The 23,241-nt window shown below is 41.9% G+C and overlaps 2 protein-coding genes across 5 annotated transcripts in view; one reads left to right on the top strand and one right to left on the bottom strand.

Moving 5' to 3' along the window:
* The window catches only part of LOC110980574 (uncharacterized), a 51,947-nt gene extending 33,601 nt beyond the window's left edge, over positions 1-18,346 (bottom strand). Inside the window, exons 1-4 of one of the 3 annotated variants that reach the window (XM_087135022.1) lie at positions 18,309-18,346; positions 8,357-8,421; positions 8,073-8,132; positions 2,061-4,399 (exon numbers count right to left, since the gene is read on the bottom strand). The gene's annotated coding sequence lies outside the window, so the exon portion shown is untranslated. Of the gene's footprint in view, positions 1-2,060; positions 4,400-6,118; positions 6,405-8,072; positions 8,133-8,356; positions 8,422-18,308 lie in introns of those variants that run through there. The other 2 variants (XM_022237394.2, XM_087135028.1) reach the window with 2 other exon arrangements.
* Positions 13,391-22,572, top strand: LOC110980622 (uncharacterized). 2 transcript variants are annotated; one of them, XM_087135049.1, is made up of 4 exons: positions 13,392-13,775; positions 17,201-17,329; positions 19,758-19,851; positions 20,709-22,572. In XM_087135049.1, the coding sequence occupies exons 2-4, from the start codon at positions 17,222-17,224 to the stop codon at positions 21,635-21,637; spliced, it is 1,131 nt and encodes a 376-aa protein (XP_086991175.1). In that variant the 5' UTR covers positions 13,392-13,775; positions 17,201-17,221; the 3' UTR covers positions 21,638-22,572. The 2 variants fall into 2 exon arrangements, with proteins under 2 accessions (XP_086991176.1, XP_086991175.1); XM_087135050.1 differs by lacking the exon at positions 17,201-17,329 and having other exon boundaries at positions 13,391-13,775.
* The last annotated feature ends 669 nt before the right edge of the window (positions 22,573-23,241 follow it).

The raw sequence follows: 23,241 nt of genomic DNA, 5'->3' as shown, positions 1-23,241 counted from the left end.
CTCATGACTTCCTTTGGACTTGGACTTTTTTTGCCCTTTTCCAATGAGTTTCTGCTCTCCCCGCCCTTCTTCTCACATGAATCCACGAAGCCATCAACCTGGCCATGTCATATGATGTCATATCAGCGTAGCTGCCAACTCATGACTTCCTTTGGACTTGGACTTTTTTTGCCCTTTTCCAATGAGTTTCTGCTCTCCCCGCCCTTCTTCTCACATGAATCCAGGAAGCCATCAACCTGGCCATGTCATATGATGTCATATCAGCGTAGCTGCCAACTCACGACTTCCTTTGGACTTGGACTTTTTTTGCCCTTTTCCAATGAGTTTCTGCTCTCCCCGCCCTTCTTCTCACATGAATCCACGAAGCCATCAACCTGGCCATGTCATATGATGTCATATCTGCGTAGCTGCCAACTCACGACTTCCTTTGGACTTGGACTTTTTTTGCCCTTTTCCAATGAGTTTCTGCTCTCCCCGCCCTTCTTCTCACATGAATCCAGGAAGCCATCAACCTGGCCATGTCATATGATGTCATATCAGCGTAGCTGCCAACTCACGACTTCCTTTGGACTTGGACTTTTTTTGCCCTTTTCCAATGAGTTTCTGCTCTCCCCGCCCTTCTTCTCACATGAATCCACGAAGCCATCAACCTGGCCATGTCATATGATGTCATATCTGCGTAGCTGCCAACTCACGACTTCCTTTGGACTTGGACTTTTTTGCCCTTTCCCAATGAGTTTTTGCTCTCACCGCTCTTCTCTCACATGAATCCGCAAAGCCACCAACCTGGCAGTCGATTTGGACAATCCCAATTCATTTCACGTTGCTTCGTGCTCAGAAAAGGAGACTTCCACTTCAAAGCCATGCAACCGCCAACAGAGGAGTTGGTAATTTACTTCTTTTTTTATTCATCTAACTACAATTTAAGTGCACCTCGTAGCCACTGGCTATGTTGCCAGGCCACAAAAAATGATGGATCCCCACAGTGATCTTTCCCAGGGCTGATTTGTCACGTCTACTGTGTTGTAATTGTGTAACCTTGGGTACGAGGGTGGATAGCCGCGGAGGTAATACTTCACTCATGGAATATGAGTATGCTCTGATCACTGCTTCTGCTGCGATCGTCGATGCTGTTTATATAAAACACTCACGTCATTGTCTTTTCTCGTTTGCTGTTCCATCTTGTCAATACTTTGGTGGGAATAATGTCTTGAAATTCAACCACTCGACAAAACCCCCAATCCTTAATGGATCACAGGTTTCTCTGTTTGTTATAAATCCTAGATTTCCCACCTCCCGCAAAAAATTAAAACATCCGTCAGCAAAGGACATATCAAATTCTTTGAAAAATTTATATCTAATTTATTGTTCAAATGTTTCAATTTGTCAAAGTGTTTTAATTTATCTTGCAATAAAATGTGCACATATTAGTAAATATTATTACCGATATAAGAGCATTCCAGTGGAATCTATGACCATGGTAAAACCATAGCAACTGTTGCCTGCCGTAACAGGGTCTATGGGTTCTTGTACAACCTCGGGGGCAAATGGCACCCTCGGCTTCATCTCGAGTGCCATTTGTCCCCTTGGGTGTACAAAACGCCATGGACCCCATCACCGTATGCAGGCAACAATTGTTAAAAGTATAACTTTGTAATTGTTTGTCACGCACGTTTATGGCAATTATGGTGTAATGGTATGGGATTCCATACTGTTCCCAGGCATCATATGTGAAATACACTGTGCAATGTAGAAGCGGTCCATGTGTATTCCAAAGTCTGCATGTACCGGAACACATCAATACAGGATTCACAGGTTAAAACTACACAACACATTCTTGCAAATAATCCATACACCCTGTACATTTATTGACACACGTGCGCGACGGCAATACGCCAGTCACACTCTGGTAACGTTAGGCCTACATCATGACATGGGCTAGATCACGGATGTACACAAATCTGAAATGACATTGGCACATTCGCAAATACAGTATTAAATATAACTAATTCTTATTCCTAATGTCGGGGCCACCAAACTCAAAAACAAAATAATCTTACCTTCGATACGTTTTCAGTGAAATAACCCGAAACTGATCCACAAATTTCAAGAGACAAATCTGACTAGCTGTACATGCTGTAATGTGTACCGATACACACGAAATGCACTACCAATGCGGTTCGTGCACAAACCACAGAGTGAGGGGGGACGTATCACTGTGGGATCGGTCGGGCATGCCAGAGATACCGGCAACATGCATTATGCACGGCTGAATCGGTTCCACGCTGGAGGTTTCCAAAGGATGACATCATCCCTTGACCATTTATAACCGGCTAAGCCATCATTAGGCTCTTCCATTATTCCAAAGAGAGAGGAGGGTACAACTACAATGCGCTTCAAGTTCGGCTTTGCCGGGATTTAGGCAACAGCCTTTTAAAAAAGGAAACCGAGATTAATTAATTGGTTTCTTGAATGGAGGCTTTGTGTTCACATGATATGAAACTGTCTTCACAACCTAATGTCTTCTCATAGAATTTGTTGGGGATACGATTAAATACTTGTTTTAATCAGTGTCCACATTCATTGATTATCAAAGAAGTCAAAATTGATCAAATTTTAGGTCGACTACCGTGAAACTATATATCTGATTGTAACAGAAATGAACTACAATTGTGCTCGCTTTTGATACTGAGGGAAATGTATTAAAACACTCATATAGTCATATCTGAAGCACAGGATGAAATTGAGAATTGGACGTACGTGTGCATGTATATTTGTTCTGGTTGATGAATTTTACCCTTGAAATTTCTGGCAGCTGTCTAAGTAACAGGCTCAAGTGGAGCATGACAAATCAAGCTAAGTAAAATTCTCTGGTGAAAAATGTGTATACAGTGATTACAAGCCGAGTCTTAATGGCATAAAGTGTAATTGTACTGGTACCCAACACAAAACTGTACATATGCAGGAGCTTGCAGTTGGGGGATCTGATTCTGCATAAATTAGAATACCATATTCATACACAAACTACATATTACTACGTACATTGTTTTAATAGGCCTACATATAACCCCAAGCAGTACTATACAATAAGACACTCATATAATGATTAACAAGTACATCATTAATGTCATTTGCTCATTAACAAAATAACCTTTACATAAAAACCTCTATACTGTTTCACAATGACTGTTCACATTGGCCTTATTTGCAAACAGTTCAATGATTTTTTCCAGCCTCATACCATTCCAAAGGAAAAAAACAGCGCCCATCTTACAAGCAAGAGCAACCCTTGTCCGTGAATGGAACAAACCGAGCCGCTAAATTAGGAAGTTTCCCTTGTAACTGTACATTAGTTATTAATGAGCATCCCAACTAATGCAGGTTGAATGGGAATTATCTCGGCCAATGCGTTAATAACGTATACAAATAGGCCAAAATCTCTGAACTCAACTGAGTTAAATGTATTTCCTTATTCCACTGGCAATCTTTCAGTTTACAGATGATGAAAGCCTTTCTTCTTCCTGTATTTTCAAAGTTCATTTCTAGGAGATTTGAAAGTTCGTTTGAGTAATGAGTTATATTTTCTTTTAAAGTTTGTTTCTGTGAGGAATAAATCCAAACCTGACAATGTATATCTCCTGAAAATTAACTTCGAAAAAAGATATTTCATCAAAAACAAACTTCATAAAGAAATATCTCGTAAAAACGATTTGTTTCCAAAAATAGAAAGAATGTTTCTCCCTGTATATCTCATTAGAATGATCTGGAGAAAGTTTGTCTCGAACTAACAAACTCGGGAAAATATATCTCGTAAAAACTAACGTGGAAAAATATACTTCATAAGAACGACCTTTGAAAAATATAGGCCTACTTCATTTTTGGAAAATAAATACTGGATTGCACTCCTGGGCTTTCGTAAGTTTGAAGTAAATTCTGTTTTACAAGTCCTCTGTCTATTCTATCAATTTCCAGTTAAACTCTCATACAATCAATGCAATAAGAAACACAATCAACATTTGTATTACTCAATAATTACTCCAAAATGATTTCATCAACACGTGTTTTCAGTAAAGCTCTGAACTTGTCAGATGAACAAAGTGATAGGTTTGCTTTGCACAGTAGAGGAATACAAGGAATTAATCACTCGATAGATGTGAGTAACAAATTCTTATTACTAAGCAGAACTAACCTGTAATATTAATAAATTGTTGCTTTATCTTCCTAAAAAATAGTACACGTTTTGCCACCTGTATAGAATGTAGTAAGAGTTCTGGCTCAGTGAAAGCCAGGCGCCAAAAACCCAACTGAAACGGAAAACCATAATTGCGAAACTCCAACAACAGGATCAGCGATGCAAATCAACATGCATGACTGGGTGTGTATACGTCACAGAAGGAGCCTACAATGAAAAAATAAAGAATAATGTGGGTAAATACCAGGTGAAATCCCTGTAGCTCAGAAATGAACGCATTTACAGAATTTTCAGAATTGAAACGCTGTATAATAATACCAGGAACAGGAACCAAATGGAGAGCACAACGTGGAACATGTTCGTGTACAATGGTCGTTCTGGCTTTGCTAAGTCTAATTCCTGACAGACCCTACAAAATATCAAATGTACGTCCATTTTTTGTTGATTTTGTCATCTAAAATCTTCTGTTTAATTTCTGAATCAAACTGCCTTTTTAAATTGATAAATTAGAGATTTGATGATTCAAACAAAGCAGTTCTGTGGTTGTGTTTTGTGTGTTTGGGTATGCACTTCCAGCCTATGCAACAAGTACCTCATATATACTGCTGTTTCATGTAATTTCATTTATTTCATTATTCGGGATTAACATCTCACGGAATACAATAGCAAAGTTTATGAGAGAGAGAGAGAGAGAGAGAGAGAGAGAGAGAGAGAGAGAGAGAGAATGAATACACAACTTGAAGACATAAAAAAGACAAATAAACAGTATTTAACCAGCTCCCGCTCGATTACCCAAAAGAAACATGGTTTCTGTCGAGGGGCTCTCCAACTGGTTAAACAGGAAACAATAAGAACAATAATAAATATAGATCAATACATAAATAGATATGACTTTTATGGCAGTAACATCGTGCAGGGTTGGAGATTTATACATTGGTACAAATGCTCCATGTTTGACTCGGGATCATAAAACAATCACAACTCAAATGTATCTGGAGTCTGGACAAGTTGGAAAATGGGTACCAAACTCTAATAAAACGTGTCCTAATAACAGCATATTCTTATAAAGCTAATTAATAAGGTACAACACCCAGAAAAGATAGGCAGGCAAAAAGCGAAGGGGTTAAATAGCATGAAGCAAACCACCAGCCAAAACAACAACAACAATAACAACAACAACACGCTAAGAAAACAGTAAAACCCTAGGCCAAAGTTAGGAAAAGACATATTAAATATGAGTGCACCATGGTGTTCTTGACAGCTCTATAAATTAGCAGGCTCTTTTCCTCAAAATAAATTGTACAAATAGAAACAGTTTGCATGTGTATATAATTGGGGTGGAGTGCAGGTTGGCACTATGGCTTTTTCCTTGCCTTCCTTCCCTGGAATTGAATCCCACCTAGATCCGAATTGTGGATTGGGTTTCCACTCCCCACCTAATAGACCATTCCACTAATAAATTCTAATTTATGTGCGCATGCGCATACATGTCATGTGGAGGCAGTTAAGTTCTAATTCTACGTAGCTAGATTTTTGTTCGACTTTCATGAGTAGTTATATTTGATACTTCTGCGCAGCGCGATCTATACGTTTTTATATCCAGCAACGTACGTGCATACCTACGCGCTTGTTACACACTTACCGCGGCGTATGAACACGTACGTACTGTACATGTACATGTACATGTACAATGTACGTGTGTACAGTACATGTGCATGTACATGTTCAGTATATGAACATACATGTACATGCATACATACAAGTGCATGGAAATTCTCGACGGAGCCGGTGTACATTTTCATGTGGTTCATGCGTGTATAGTACATGTAAAACTGGGGATTTATACCGTGAATTTCAACATTTTCCTGGCAATTTTATAATGACAAATAGACCTCAGTTTCGATAATAAACTTCATGTTAACTTACTGTACTTTTGAGTTCGTCTTTCCTTCCCGAGTCACTGAATTAAGTTACGCTCACAAGGCCGTAAATTATGCAGGATGAATGGAATCGGTGAGAGTTTGATTTTAGAACAGCTGCAAAAAGTAGAGAGATGGTTTCCAAAGCCATAGACAATGGGAAGTTTGGCAAAATTAACATTACTTATTTTCCGTAATACAGAAATGAATGTTCCTGTTTATATAGAAAAGAATTCAGTCCATCCAAACATTAACTCTCGAATAACGTAGCCTACAGGGACGCCTCCATGTTGCATGTCACTAACTACCAGCGATAACCGGTTGTTTGTTCCCGGCGTTCGAGCAGCCGACCGACGCCTTTATCGAGCTGTTCGTGAACATATGGGAACAAGCCCGCCTGAACTCAGCCTCGGGTGCAGGAGTATGCTCCCCGTCAGTGAGAGTATAACACTCTCGTCGACCTGCGAGTCGTACTGCAGCCGTTCGAGCAAATGGAGTATGTTCGTGTTAACACGAGTAGCTCGCTCGAACGCACCCTAAATGTCCAGCATGCACGGACGTCTGGACTTAAGGGTGCACTGAACCAATTCAAGCTCCACTGAAAATAGTGTAAAATCAACCAAGTTTGGAGCCCCATGGCAGGCAACTGAAGTCCCTGAGGCCTCTCAAACAAAAATCAATGTGTTGTTTGGTCCTTCAGAACTTCATTTGATTTTCAATTTTAAGTAGGTTAACCAATGAATTTTTAAAATATCCGCCAAAAACAAACTCAATCCCCAAAAAGTTAATGTTCCAAAGTCTTCTCAGCGGCCATTTTTCAAATGACATCACTCATCTTCCTCGGGCTCTTCTGACAAATTTTCAATAACATTTTTGTCTGCTTTGCCCCCAGATGGGTGCCCCTGAATCTACAGAGATGATCCCGGACCATACTGGCACAATCCCACCTGTTCTTGGCCCAAACAGACCCCTCTTTTCGAAACAATCTATGGGGGTACTTTTTGTGCGCCTCCGCCACAATTTTCTTTGCATTGGGGCACTGCACATTTAGTACTTGCAACGCCTTTGTATATGAAACAGAAGCCAACCAGCGGCCATTTTACCGAACCGATTACAAATGCGCGGGTTGGCTCGCTGTAACCTCCACATATGATGCAAGATATAGGGCGGAGAGCACCCCCCACCTTTGTGTTGGTCATTGTTTGATCGGAATCTCAGGAATTCTATGGGGGATGTGTTAGGTAACAATAGTCTAGAGTGTGAATAGGGATTGGACACGTTGGGGGAGGTACCCCTCGGTCTCATTTCTTGCTGGGTATACGATCCAGAGTAGTTCGGGTGGTGCATAGTACCCTGAAGTACATGACTATTTAATTTGACATGGTTGGAAAGGAGCCTTGTCAATTTCTTTCGACCTCGTGCGCTCGGGGAGGAAGCAAAGACTGTATTTTTTTATTAAGTGCAGTGTGAAATCCTTTTACACCAGAAAGTAAAAGCTATAATAATTTCAGAGGGTTTTCCGAAGACGAAAGTGAAAAAGTGCAGAAGCTAGGAGAAATAAGGACGTTGAAATTTGCGCCCCTGAACCTTTTCAATACGCGCTCAAACTTTTTACTTCGACTTGTCAGTTATGCGCATGCGCACATAAATAAGAATTTAATAGTGGAAGGGTGTACATTCTGTGGGTTTTTCCTTGAATGATATGTGCGATTTCTCTCCTAACCCTAACAGTGGACGTTTGGTCATCGTCTTCTTAATTGCCATATCATCCTCTTCTCTAAAAAGTCTGCATTCACCCACATTAGAGGCCCGCCAGTGTCAAGTGGTGTGATGCATTTGTCCGCCTTAATGAAGAAAGTGATAAGTTTGTCACATACTCCTGCGGACTGGATTGCTAAAAGAATATCTCACAAAACATAATACAAGTACAATAATAATTATATTACATTACATTACAATACCTGACATAACCGCCACTCATAGAAAATAATATACATGGTGGAAATACAGTGGTCCTTGCTCTGCAAAAAAATACAACATTAAAAATATATATATAGCAAAATACATTAAGAATATACATTAAACATTAAAACACCACTGTTTAAGGTTGATGCAGTTTAAGGTTGATATCGATGATGTGCAAAATTTGTTTAGTATAAACTCCAAAGTACCCGGTGGCCGCTGGCGACGTTGACGTTTGCCAAACAAAAATGTGTATCTAGGGTGAAGTGTACTATAAACTTACCCATAGCCGTTGGGTCCGACCGGACGGCGGACCCCACAGTTAATTCTGGGAGTACTATAGACTTCCTGAAAATACAAGGTATTAATCAATTACTAGAGCATTTCGATAAATAAATTATAAATACAAGACCTGCATTTCCAAAACGAGGGAAAAAACAGCTAAATCAAACTGCACAACTTTAAAGAAGAGAAATTAGGAGGGTTACATAAACTTTACCAGCAGGCAGACTTTTATCGGAATATCTAACAATCTTTAAGAGATGAACACATGGCTATACTGTAACAAATTTACTGTGTCCTTACATTCTGTGTAAAATTCAGACAAATTCGTTTTGATATATTCTCAAGAATTTTTGAGTTCTAACCTTTTGCAGTTGAACTAATAATCTTTACTCTGTATGATGTCCAAGGATGGACGGTGATCTTAGTTGAGATTGAGAGTTAGGCTGCATCCGAATCTGTTGTTTAGAGCTAGGTCTACGTCTTCACTCCATTGAAAGTACGTGGAGACGCGCAGACAATAGACCTAGCCGTAGCTCTGGAAGGCCCGTTTCGGACACGGCCTTAGTTTGTCTGAGTATAGTATTTAAAAGAAAGTTGTTTTGAGGCAAAAATACGATGTACAGCTACCTCAAATATTTACATGTATATGCAGTTACAAAGTTCGCAAAAGGTAGCAGTGAGCCATGTCCAGCCTTGTTCAACAAATTATGTACAAAAGCAAGGTGTGAGGGCCATGACCAACCCCTACTCCAATGTTGTCTAACAAAACTACGCACAGCATGTTGCCACGCCATTGCTGGCCAGTTCCGTTGTTAACAGAAAATCCCAAGGGACAGTCAACAGAGGACGCTTTGAACTTGGAACAGGAAAGGCCCTCAAAACAGTTCCCTTTGGATAAACAAAACGGCCATATCTTGTGGTAACCACTAAGCGAGAGGTGACCCTGGGAACGTGACAGTTTGCCAAGGTTGGTGGTATGGTAAATAGAGTTCGCGTTGCAATAGGCACTGGACTGTTACCTGTTATTCATGGCTGACAAACCTCAATAAAACGTTGTTCCATGAATGCCTTCAAGCAAAAAAGAAACAGGCACTTTTCACATAATCGCTTCCACGGGGGGGGGGGTTCTGTACAATGCCTGATCCCTTACAGACTTATTTGTGACATTAATAATTGAGTACATCTCTAAAGTTTAAATTCATTTCAAACATGGATGAGCAAAGGATAATTCCCCCATGATTCGACACCAGTTTCCACTCCCTGAAGGTCCAGGAGGAAAGTACAACTCAATTTACAACTCAACTGCCTGTGCACTTGTAAACATGCTTGTCTTATCTGTCTTACAAAGATCGATTTTTTCCTAAAATTTCATTGCATAAAATTGGTGTTAATAATCGTGATGCTTTACTGGAAAAACCATTGAAGGTTCAGTATGAACAAAATATTGTTTGTTGTTTTGTTTTAATGGCGCTTTCAGCAACTCAGGCTATTTGCGCCAATAACTGTACGTTTATTCATACACTTTATTAATCAGCATCACATTACGGAGTTAGGAAGAAGGTTCAATTTTAGAGGCAGGAGGAAACCGGAGAAAACCTGCGAGAGCGAGTGTGGACTGGAACCCAAATGCACTTAAAGACTGGACCAAATGCACTTAAAGCCATGCCCCCAACAAAATATTACACTGTAACGGTACGGTATCAGAGGAAATGTAAATGGGGTGAAGAGTCCACCATGGGTCCACATTCCAATTGCCTGTGCAGACCGAACCACGATTCGTAGGCTGTCAAATTCTCTGCTACGAGAGCATTTCGTGCATGTGGATTGGTTGGCATGTAAAGGAGGATGGAATCTACCAGCAGGACTGTCACCTTGTATTCCTGCAAGTGTCAGACCAAACGGGGCCCTTCAAATCGCTCTGTTTTACATTGGGGTGTAAGCATCATGTGTTTCAACCTGGCGATGAGCCTCATGGCTGCTTTGAGGAGATTACTTCTCGAGAGAAATATCTTCAAAACTTATTGGTTAAGCCACAGAAAATTGAATAGAAAACGAAAGATCAGGAAGTGAGCTTTAATATGATATTGTCTTGAATACCTGAAAAACTTGTATTTTGCTTGACCTTTTGAAGTGGGGGTATTCAGCATTGTTGTCTGTGGCAGTTTGCTTTATTTCGAAATTCTTTTCGGGTGACTATCGACCATCCGATCGATTAATAATGGACCGATAACCACCCAGTCACATTTCATTGTGACCATTGGGTAGCTTATGGGTGGAGTGAAGGGGGGATTGCTTTAGGGCCTGGGAGCTTGGCTAGTCGGGCGTTGACAGATGACAGCATATATGGTAACCATATTAGCCTGGTTTGGGGTTTTAGGGGGTTACATAGGTTACTCTTATTTTACAACTTGCTCCACTGAAACCACATAACTTTGGGAGCAATACAATGTCGGTCTAACCATGGAGCTATAAAACACACTATTGGATAGAAATGGGGGGGGGATGTGCCAGGTAACAATAGTCTAGGGTGTCTTTAGGGATTGGACATTAGACATGTGGGGGAGGTTATATTTTAAATGGTCCCTTGTTGGTCTGCACCCCTATCCTGATTCTGGGCTAAAACCTTGCATCCGTTCGCAGACTATAGCCTGCGTAGGGTACTAGCACTTGCCGATATCACAGTATATGGTTGTGATCGACAATCCCGCGCCTTTGAAAATGGTTGAGCATGAGTTAGCGGGCTGGCCATTGACACGGCGCACATGCAGTATGCACGTGTTGTTTATCGGGTGCCTTACCGTTAGGCGAAAGAACGGGGACGAGCAGGGACTTGGGACCTGAAATTTTCATTGTTGTTGGTTGACTGCACGTATTGTCGATGGATGCTCCCCTTATCTGTTTTTGACTATATTTTCAAAGATTTCTGAACCATGAGTATTGAAAGTGGATGTGTGGGAGGGGGAGGGCGCTCTCCGTCCAATATCTTGCTGCATGTGGCATGGGTAAGGAACAAAGGGATGGGAGGATGGAAAAGACTCTGTCAAAGAATAAAGGCGGTGAAAGCCCCCCCCCGTAAAAAAGAGTGCTAAATAGTAGTTTCCTTTTGGAAGTTCATGTTATTGGGCCAACTATCGTTAAATAAGGATAACAAAATTTCTATTTTCTCGAAAACAACACGGCAATATTGTACAAGATTGTTATTTACTTTCTTTCAAGTAAGATCCTCAGGGTGCACCCTCGTATTTAGGCTAGAAATATGTACACTCAAAATATTCTATATTAGAGGGTCCTGAGAGCCACGGAACTGGGGAATTGAAGAAATCTGAGACAGGGACATTTTTTTCATTTTAAGGGTGGTCTGCTTCTGGTGAAAATTTCTCAAAAATTCATCAGTCAACCCTCCGAAAATTGAAAGGAAAATGGAAGGGGACATGTGGAACATAATTTTTCTGTGCAGCCTGAACACCTGTGAATATTTTTTTAAAAAGTGTGAAGTATGGGGATTTAAGCTGACACATACAGCCTCGTTTTCAAACGCGGAAGTGCGCAGATCGACGCTAAAAGCGTCGTATTGGGATCCCTCTAAGTAACATAGAGTGCTCTTTTATTTATATAGTAGCTGGTCGGCGCATAATGGGGCTGTCCGAGCTATGCGACCGTTGCCATGCGCACTGATATTGTGCAAAAGGATCAGAGGGCATTTTGTACGTGCACCGTACCTACCAACTCGTACACGGATTGGTCAACTTGGACGCCGACCAACCCGTGCGTTGACCAACTGGTGCGCAGACTAACTTGTGCGCCACATATAGCCTTTTACACTTCTAGTAGGCTTATCTATGGCACCGCAACGTGACGCGCGCGCTGTTGGTTTACCTCCATAATTTAAGTCTGAACTCTAAGTCAAGTGACCGGAAAACATTAAAAACTGCTCTCTGTTTGACTTTGGTGCAGCTTATTGCTGAGTTAAAGTTTAATCAACAGTACACACAATTTTCTACCAGACTGGGTTGGTGTCACGTTGGGGAGTAAATCCAACATATTATAGCGGGCAAGCAGTTCACAGTGGCATAACTAGGGCTAAATGTCCGTTGGATGCACCCCGGGTGCACAAATATTTTGTCAAAGGCGCACCACAAGAAAATAAGCTGCTGCTTAGTTGAACTCAGCGGAGATTATTCACATACTTCAATGGGGGTTGGGGATGGGGGCACGGGCATCCATTGGGGTTGGGGGCACGTTTCCCCGTCACCGAGGGCAACAAAACGTCATGCTCTAACGTGTCGTATTAATAGTATAATTTGACGTACGAGTAGGTCGGCGTACGAGTTGGTCGGTGAGCGCTTATATGATGCGCAATATGCGGCAAAGGGGGACCTCCCTCTATTGTGTCTTCTTTTGTGTTGATGGAATCTTTGGAATTCCTTTCAGATTTCCGAGGGGGCGCGGTAGGCACAATAGCCTTAGGGTATACAGCTTGTGCATCACATTGGGGGGGAGGTCCCCCTTTACCGCGTGTCGTATTGGGTATCGTACGCTCGGCGCGTGCGTGTTGACATACGTTCGAGTTGACCGTTCGCACAAAAGGCTGGGTATGGTACTCGCCTAACATCATTTTCTTCTCCCGTGTGAAATAAAATAAAGGATTTATTTATTTTGGCCTTGCCCGAAGGCCAGTTCAAACTGGAGACAACATATTTGCAACAAAATCCGCCCGAGTTGAAACGTGTATAGGCCTAATTAAGTTTTGCCGATTCGTAGGACAAATTATACATGTATTGAGCCTGAGCCGGCCTATCATGGACGTCAATTTTCTTTGTATCAGTGAACCAGTTGCAAGAGCTTTGTATCACTGAGATGGGCTCGAGTAAACCTTTTGCACATTTGTCGTAACTAAAATTAAAATAACAACAGCTTCTGGGAAACCATGGAGACACCAGTAACGCATGGAGGTTATGTGTAGTCATAACGTGGCGTTAATGAAAACACAAGATGCGTACACACCCATCCGAAACCTTATCCTTGATTTTCTATAGCTTCTCTCTGTTGGGGGGTTCGCACGGGAATATTCAATTGTGATCCTGGGCTTCCTGGTTACATAACAAGACAAAGACCCATCCCCACAAATAAGAGAAGCTCTACCACATAAGGTGTAATGTCCGTCAAGAGATAGCGCTAGCGCCAGTTGAGATTCGTTTCTTGCTTGGATTAGCTGGATATTGCGCTAAATCGTGACGCCACTCACTGTTGCAGAAAACGTAGTTTACTGTATGCAGCGGAAACCCATTCCAGGACATGTATCGTTTAAGTGTGTTCAGTTCATGTTGAAGACGAGGTCCAGTTTGGTGGAATGAATTAAGGAAGTACATGTGTATCAGAGAACAGATCCTTGTATTTTTCTTCTTCAATATTTTGAGGTAAGATTTTCCTTGTGTTAAAGTTATCTCGCTTCTTTATGAACAGAAGAAAAATTCCAAACCTAGGACCTGCCAGAAATTTAGAAATATGTTGTTACTTTTATTGTATTTCCGTAGTATTTCAGAAGAATATCGTCCAGTAATTATTGAGGACAAGTAATTTAAGCTAGGAAGAATGTAGTCTGATAAACACATAAACTTATGCTATCGTCAAGTGGAACCTCTAAAGTCAAGAGAAACATTAACAAAGTAACTCAGTTGATTTGGTTTGTTTTTTTTCTGAGGACCTTTTTCGGTGTCTCAAGATAAAGAACTTATGTTGTCGGCAGTGGCCTAACTTGTGCCGGGAAATGTAGGGATAGGGGACTTTTTTAGAGGGGAAAGGACGAATTGCCAGGCCATGGAAATTTGAAAAGCGGGTGGTAGGGGTGTGCTGATACCGAGTGACAGGGGAACCATATTCATGATACAGACGTACACCTGTAATATGTATGTACACTCCTGTAAAATCCTAGTTCAGAATGGCGCATTTACGGCTTTTAAAAACTTGTTCTCCTTTTCGAGCGGAATTGAATATATATTTGGTTTTTGGAAGTCTAAAATTCACAATCTGCCTTAATTATTCTCACCACAAAAAAGTGGGTATTGACATAATAGCCCACTCCCCCCCGTCAACAAAAAAGTATGGTTGGGGGAATATACCCCGCATATTACGCTCATGGATGCAAACTTAAAGCGGTAATGATTAGTCCTATAGTCTTGAAACTTCTCCTGAATGAAATTTCTTTCACTATTTCATTTGTAAAATGACTGATTCAATAAAGCAGTTCTGCTTATTTAGTGTCAACAAACGTCAACCTGTGTCAACACACACAAGTGGCGTCAACAAAGTGTTAATTAACAATTTCATTTCATTCATTCTTTATTTCCACCTAATTATATACAGTAAATGTATGACAAGAAGGACAATTGTTGTGGATGGAATCCCAGAGAAGTAGTGCTTGTCGCGTAGGGATCCTATTAGGAAAAGCAACTTGAACAACCTCAACAACTTCAACACTGTCTGAACATTTAAAATCGTTTTATCATACTTTAAACACTCTAGCACCTGCCCCTGTGTAACAAAAACAGTGAATTTGCTTCTAGATAATCGCAGGAAAACGCAAGAATTTGTCGTGATGTATGGGGGCCGCTATCTTTCTTTTCTTTGCCATCCACGCAAAAACAAAATGGCGACCAGTCAGGCTGTGCCACACGCATTAATGAGCTGCATCCGATTGTCTAGGGCTAGGTCTAAGGTCTTTGCTCCATTGGAAATGTGTGGAGACGTGTAGACAATAGACCTAGCCGTAGCTGTGGAAGCCCGTTTCGGACACGGCCGTAGTCCTCGTCGTGCCAGCAGCCGAGGTCCGCGTCGTGTGTCTATAGAGTACCGAAGTGAATACGTCAAGCGCACAATTAGTGTGTAAAAGGCATTGGGTGCGTTCGATTAGCTTCCCAGTGTTACACTCAAGGGAAGCCTCGAAATGAGGGTAATCGAACGCTGCAGTGTACTCGCCAAGGCATTCAGGGGAAAAGGTCAAGTCCCCACCACGTTCCATCATGTACGTCCATGATGCGCGAACAGCATGCGTGACGTCATTACACTCGGGTAGCCTCCAGAGACCCGCCCGGCAGCCGGGGTAGTAGTGGCTGACCAAAAGTACCAAATTGAATTCCTAAAGCTTCTTAGGGCCGGCGACCATTTAGACCCGGTTTGAAAAGCACCCCCCCCGTAAGCTCGCCCTGTTGCAAAAACCCCTTTCATAGAAAGGGGTTTTTGCACGAAGAACAGGCACGAAGATCACGTGATGGCTAAACGAACGCTCTGACTTACACGTGTAAGCTAATCGAACGCACCCAATTCGTATTGTAAGAAAACAGCGCCACCAATGCTGCTATGTTTCTGAGCACATCATTGCACCAAAGTGAGAGTTTGCAACCTAAAGGGGCCAGTTCATACTCCAGGCGACAGCAAAGCGAATTTGGCATCACGAAAGATTTGCAGCGAAATTACACTCGAGTTGACGTGCTCAACTTTTGCTACTTTGTAACACGAATGTTTGATCTGACGTCACAAATTCGCGTTCGTGTTTGCGTTCGTGGTAGACTCGACTCAAGTCGGAATTTCTGTGACGTCTTCATTTATGCTTTCGAGATGCCTATCGTGACCGCGCGCGGTTACTTGCTTCGCACCCTCTTGTGCCCACTTATCACTAAGGGTTTAGTTCAGAATTCCCGACTTGACGAATTGACCAATCGTTTGTAAACAGCGAATGGGCTCATCTACCAAAAGTGGCAGCAGCCAATCACATTGCTGGACTTGTTTTTACGTCGTTCATACCTGCATTATAATGAACGACTACTTTGATCGGTGGAAATGCCATATACATTATGCAAGATCATGTCGTTCATGTGCAGTTTTGAATACCTACATATCACCGACGGGGGTCCGATTGGCTTTTCCGTCAAGTCAGACTTACTGACCGGTCACGCACGACACACGTACGTTGTACAATAAAGGCTTTCAAATGAGGGTGCCTTATAAGGGTTATGCGAGCTGCCGGGCCGAGCGCGACGACAGTGTAGTGCGTACAGGCCGAAGGGACGGCTGCCTTGGGATAATCAAGTAAGTCCGACTTGATTCAAGTCTACTTTCGCGCTGATATAATGAAGCGGCCTTCATAAGCTTTACGTACCTCTTGCAGGCCGACTGTGTACGATTTGATACCAATGTGACACCTCGCGGTCTTGCTGCGCAATAGTAGCTGATCCACTGAACCAGTTACTTGAGGAAGTGTATCCCACAATGCAGTGCGACATGGCCATTTAGACTAAGCATGGAGGAATAAGAAATGTGTTCTTAAATGTACGTTTAGACGAACGAAGTGAAGAGAAGTAGTCAAATTGACTAAAAGTCAAGTCAGTTCTCGACAATAATGGCTAGAATTATGGGTGTGTACTTTTGTCCATTCGCCGCTTTCAACAGTTTTAGAGCGTTTCAACTTTAGCCTAGGGATGCCGATCAGTCTGGATAACAATAGACGGGTCCTTGTGTGCTTGGACACTTCAAAAGGCAAAGTGATTTTGACGAATATTGGCTTCATGTGATGACGACTTCATCAGATGACAAATCACGTGACATTAAACGTGCCCTATTTAAAACTCTATATCTCCCGAACTCTTTTAGGGCACCCCGAGTAACCCGCGATTGTTCGTTTGTGTGCGCATGCCCGTCTTAACCTGCCACGACACCACGGGTTACCGCGAGGAAGTACTGAAACGCGCTGGTCTATTTTGGCCTTTCACAATTTTTATCTTTTTTAATTAATTAATTTTTAATTTAATTTTTTAATTTTTAATTTATTTCTTTTTAATTTTTACAGCTTATAATCGTTGGATACGTCATGCGTTCACCAGTACACTCCAAATGGGTAGCCAACCTAGCTCCCAGAAATGAAGTTTTTTCCAGTTACTACGGGCAGCGCGTGGGCCAAACATTTGATACAGGAACGGTAAGCAGGCTTGGACTACATTGCAGGCCGGTAACAATGACCTTTTGTGGTGGTGGGGGGGGCGAATTTTCAACAAAGCGGACCAAACATAGATCTTTTGCTTTTCATTTTGAAAACAGCACAATTCACTAGGTCGTACGAATAATTGTTTTAGGGCGGTTTATACAAGGAAACTCCCGAAGAGGGGATTGGCCGAGGCGAAAAATTCCCGAGGCGCGTGGCATTTTTTGCCCACAATGTTCTACTATAGCTCAAAATCTTTTCTTGCCTCAAAAGCGGACCTTTTAGTCACGTGAGGGGGATGCAGACGCATCCCGTCACCCCCCTTCCAATACGGGCCTGTATTGGGTCCCAACTTGTCTTCATTATAACCTTGAGCCAAGCACATTGAATAACGTCTGTATGCTCAAGGGAAGATCCAGAAGAGGGGTCAACAGGGGGCATGCCCTCATCCCCGCCAAAGAACACCCTAATTGAAAATAAAAAGAAGTGAAAGGCTCTAGGTCATTTCTTTTTCTTTTCAAAGCGTGTAAAAAGCAAAAAAGTAGCTTCAAACCCAAGGCAGACAGTGGAAAAAATCCCAGAATTTTTGGCCGTAACCAACAAGCCCCCCCCCCGAAATTTGTTTCTGGATCTGCCCTTGTGTATGCTGATATATAATATACCGGAAATGAGCCACTTCGAAATTTCTAATAAGCAAGGAGCACACCTGACGTCCTCGCGCCAATCCGTACCAAGCTATCACTAAGTCGAAACTCCGAGGAAATTTCCCAATTTCCATATTTCGAGTTCACCACAAATTTAAGTTCTCGATTTTTCAACAATCAAGTGTGACCTGTATTATTTGTCTGCATGCAGTGTTGCTCTTCCCGACAGCTGGTCTGTGGAAATCTGAAAAATTGTCCTTTATTGATTACAAGTAATGTAATTTATCTGTCAAAAATATGATCGTCGTATATAGATGTTTATATTGTCTTACCTTGAGGAGACTAATGAATGATATAAACGAGTCGAAGTGCGTGAAGCAAATCAAAATTTCTTGTCATGTTGCACCCAAGTTCGCATCGGCATATGGCACGCGCTGCTCCGCACGTAACACGAGCTGTATCTGGGCCAGCGAAAGCGATTGGGCTCGTAGAGGGATCCCAATACGACGCTTTGAGCGTCGATCTGCAAGCGCACTTCCGCGTTTGAAAACGAGGCTGTATGTGTCAATACGATCAGACGATAGGTAAGGAGTCAAGACATAAAATACATAAAGGTATGTTAAATTCAGACTTTTCAGGCTGCAAATTTTTGTGGAAGAGTCTTTCAGTATGACTCGACAAGTAAAATCAAAAGAAAAAATAACGGCAATTTACCGCGAACTGACGTACCTACGATATTCGTGTATCTGCATGTGCAGTGGGCGTGGTTTAAACTGAAGTGGTGTCACACTTACAAACCGGATACTGCATGTACTGTGTCGACTCCGCGGGCGCGCGCAAGGAAGTTCAACACAGAGAGCCTCGTTTTCGATGCAGATACGCGCAGACGGCGCTGATGTGAAATCCCTCTATTCGTCATACGGGCACAGGCAGAGCCAGCGCTGGTGCCCTGGTTACAATGATCAAACAAGCTGGCGGATATAGTGCCAGTGTATAGTATGGTTTTCTACAGCCGATAATATTGCGTCGCGTTGTGCCGTCGACTCCTTCCTCGTTACTTTTATGCTGTTTAATGCGTTGCGTCGTGCCTTGGCGCCTTTGCGCCGCCTGTCACTGTATGGTTTTCATACAGGGTGGGTTAGGCCGTCGTCGCGTCCTGCCGTCGCGTTCTGATGTCGTGCTGTCGTGTCATCGTCCGTCGCATCTGCCTTACTGTTTCTAAAACTGGCGGGCGATTATCACGGTCATCAGAAGGTGTATGTCACAAGTCCTGGAAAAAATAATGTGCGTGCATAGGGCCTACAAGATGTGATCATGGGTATCAAACTTAACTCTGTTTCAAAGGGAGCCCCCTGTTCCATCAGTAAAGAGGCGACGGCGAGAGTACGACGTGACAGCACGACACGACTCCTCGACGACGCAATGCGTGAAGGTAACAAGAAAAGGCGACTGCACGACGCGACGCAATTTTGTCGTTTATAGAACACCCTAGGATAGTGCGTTGGACATGGAAAATCACTCACGAAAACTTTCGCGACCTTTTCAGCAGTGGCCGAACAAACTTCTAGGGAAATGGAGAAAGGCCTAAACGAGAGGGCGCTTCGAGTAAATACAGAGGTATTCATGTACACAATATTATGTTCTCTTGACGGAATTGTTGTAATCTCGGGGTAAATAGAATTGCGAATTGGAGCCCTAAAGAGACCTGTTTCCTGAAAAGTCAAACCAGCCAATCGCTACTAAGTTTTGAAATGCAATCTCTCTCTCTCTCTTCTTTTCAGAATTCCCTGTACACTTTCTGTGAGCGACTGCTGTCTCCGAGATCGTTTTGCCGTGTCACTTTGGGAATGATATTTTTTGTCACCATTGCCAGTGGTAAGTTCTTTAATACAATCAAGGACCAATGCTGTCAAATTGCGATGTGGTATTTTTTTCAAGCTCTGGAGCACAATAGGAGTTGATTGACCACAACCTCCCTCTGTGTCGCTCAGGGCCGGCCAGGGAATTGGCAATAATAAGCTTTGATTTCTCTAATGCAAAAGAGTAAAAACTCTCTTTCAAACTGCTGAATGAAAACCACTTCAAGGAGCCATTAAAGGGACAACTCGAAGTCCATTGGAACTATGGCTTCACTTATGGGGTAATTTTCACTCGTTTAGAGTGCTGTCAATCGTTTTGGAGTGGCTTTCGCTCTTTTGGAGTAGTTTCTGTAAGGGACTCGCTCTCTTGCCTTCAGATAGAAAGGCCTCTAAGGTTGGGACTCGTGCATCAGATCGCTGTTGGTTGTGATCTCAAGCCTGTAAAGCCACGAAGGGCCTATTTGTTAACTCGTGCGGAAGGCAAAAACTCATTAGGATTTTTTTTATATTTACCACAGTATCTGAATACAGGATAAAAACAGTTCAGATACAGTTTTACATCATGGTCTTCTGTCTAAAGCCCCCCCCCACAAAAAAAGAAAATTAAAACTTTAAAACGAGACCAGTTTAGAAAACAAATTCAGCAACTAGAAAGGTTAATTAAAATATCGTGATATGCGTTAAAGTGCATTTTCCTCTACATATTCTAAACTATCAATAAAAGCACATTACCATAGCGGGTAATTTGTTCCAATTAATAGCACCAGAATAATTGAAAGATTAAAACGATCTATGTTAGGCTTGGGGGAAACCATTAGAGAATGTTGCAATCTGTGGTCAAAATTCTGATTTCTGTCCGACTTTTTGTTACAGTGGCTTTGTGGATTAACAAGACACCACTTGAGTTGAAGCAGGGCGTACCACTAGAAAATTTGGGCGAAGTTCAGAGGAGATCGAATGTAGATGCACAGGAAGACGCCGGTGACAACTCGACAGAAGACTACGCAATGGGTTACAGCTCCTTGTCCAACCAATCATTTGCTGCTGTTGTCCGATCTTTAGCGACGTCCTTACCCGAGAAGAGAATTGTCATGACCACAACCAACAAGGGATTCCTGGATTTCACCGAAAACATGTTAATTAGTATTCAGAAGGTTGGGATCCATCCGGAGGTGGTGGTGATCGCCGAGGATGTAGCCGCATACAAGGCGCTACTCAACCACAGTTACGGGCTGCACGTCTTAAAGCCTCCTGATTTTACAGAAATTCCGGACGAAAAGGATGCTCTTGCATTCGGCGTGGCGGATTACGTGAAATTTATCAACCGGAGGCCAGGGTACGTGCACGAGTTTATCCAGCAGGGCTTCGAAGTGTTTTTTGTGGACTCGGACACCTTTTGGTTCAACGACCCCTTTCCGTATTTCCAAGGCGACCAATATGATGTGGCGTTCATGAGGGACTCACGTAGAGTTTTCAATGCCGGCGTAGGTTTCTACCGGCCAACCAACCGTACCGAGTACTTCCTGCGTCTCTGGGTTTGGGTCCTGGACACGCAGCCAAAACTTAGGCAAGACCAGCACGTCCTCAATTATATCCTTTCCTCTAAGATCAGTCCTGATCTAAAGGTGAGATCTCTGGGATTTCAAAGTTTTCCAACCTGCAAGATTTTTTACAACTGGGAAAAGGAGACGTGTCGAAATGCCACAGTGAAAACTGCTGTTTTTCATGCTGCGTTCGTACCCGATCATGTCAACAAAAGAAGAGTCTTCGAAAACTGCAATCTGTGGTTAGTGAACAAATAAAATCGTTCTTACAAATCGTGCTTCTTAGTCTTCCCACGTCTAAATTTAACTCCAAAACAATTTCATGTCGAAAGATGCAACTACTTGCATGTATGTACTTTATGCACTATTTCCATGTTACAAGGGCACGTTCAACATCGATTTATGCATGCAAATACAATGCTACACTTAAGTGTATCATCTAATCTCTGTTGTAGAATTAGTCTCGAGGAATCACACGAACGCGCATAAGATATCTTTTTAAGTCCTTTATATTTGAAACTAGCGCTGTAAAACCTAAAAGATGTGAAAGGGGGTGCAGCTGTGGGTGAAGAATTGGGACGGAATTAGAATTTAATCTGAAATATTCAGCATTCAGGCAAGCTGTTCGCCAACAAAGACATTAATAGTACATTCCTTTAAAAATTTTCTCCACTGAACTATTTTAGACTAAGGATTCTTATACATTATAACCAGGCACGCCATTTTGATCTATATATCGGAAATTTTAACGTAAAAGTCAGTAAGTCTGTTAATGTAATTTGCAATGTTTTGATGGAAACGGTGTTAATGTTATTTGTTTATACATCAAGCTGGAGCATTCATTTATTGGTGGCACTCGCAAATATAAAATATCATGGAACTTACATGCCAGTAGCATTTGAGTTGAATTGATCGATCTGTTCAAGTGATCATAAATTTTTGGCGTATAGTGACTGACCCAATTGCGAGAAAAACTCCAGAAAGCAAACCTTCAGAGAAGTCAAAATTCATTTGTCTCACAAATTACAACAGTCCTCTCACTTAGGTAATTAAAAACAAATTGCTCGTCCGGCAAGTTTTACCATCGTAATTGTTTTTGTTTCACTGTTGTTATAAACCCATTTTTTAAATGACCTTTTCTGCTTCACTTTTATTGCGGAATAAAAGAACTGTGTATTGTCTTTCTATTTCAACGTTTGTTTTGATTGGTTTGAAATTCTTTCTTCTTTGTTACCGCTTGTTAAAAATTGTTAAAATTGTACAGCGTGAATCACAACTGAAAATAATGGAAGAAACTTTCTAAAACAACGGAAGTTGGTTCTTTAAAATAATGTAATTCGACTTTGGAGTCGAAACTGCAACAATCAATTTCTCTAACCTCTTCAGAACACAATTTTTCTCACTTTTATCCCATGTCTGTAGCCGATTGCATTGTCATTTTAATTAATTCAATTTTTGTGCCTTAAATCCTTATTTAATTGTTCATCTACTTGGATTGACTAGCGCTGGGGGTACTAAGAAACCGAAATATACAAATGGCATTTAATGCGATATCGGTTTTTTTTCAATATTTTGTTTGAAAACGGCATACTTGGTCATTTTGACGTGCTTAGACAAGCAACACATTAATGCCACCAAAGGCAGACATCTCGTTAAACTGCAGTCGATAACTGGATAGGGGACAAGCATTTGAAGCAAGATAAGGGACGGAGAGACCCCCCCCGCCTTTCTCTTGGTCATTGTTTAATCGGAATCTCAGGAATTCTTTACAGACTTCTAGGGGGGATGTGTTAGGTAAAAATAGTCTAGAGTGTGTATAGGGATTGGGCAGGTAAGTGGGGTACCCCTCTGTCCCATATCTT

This window comes from Acanthaster planci, linkage group LG01 (genome assembly GCF_054643075.1).
Source record: "Acanthaster planci isolate LZ-2023a linkage group LG01, COTS_SCS, whole genome shotgun sequence".
Lineage (NCBI taxonomy): Eukaryota > Metazoa > Echinodermata > Asteroidea > Valvatida > Acanthasteridae > Acanthaster > Acanthaster planci.
This window is presented reverse-complemented; position numbering and strand designations above follow the sequence as displayed.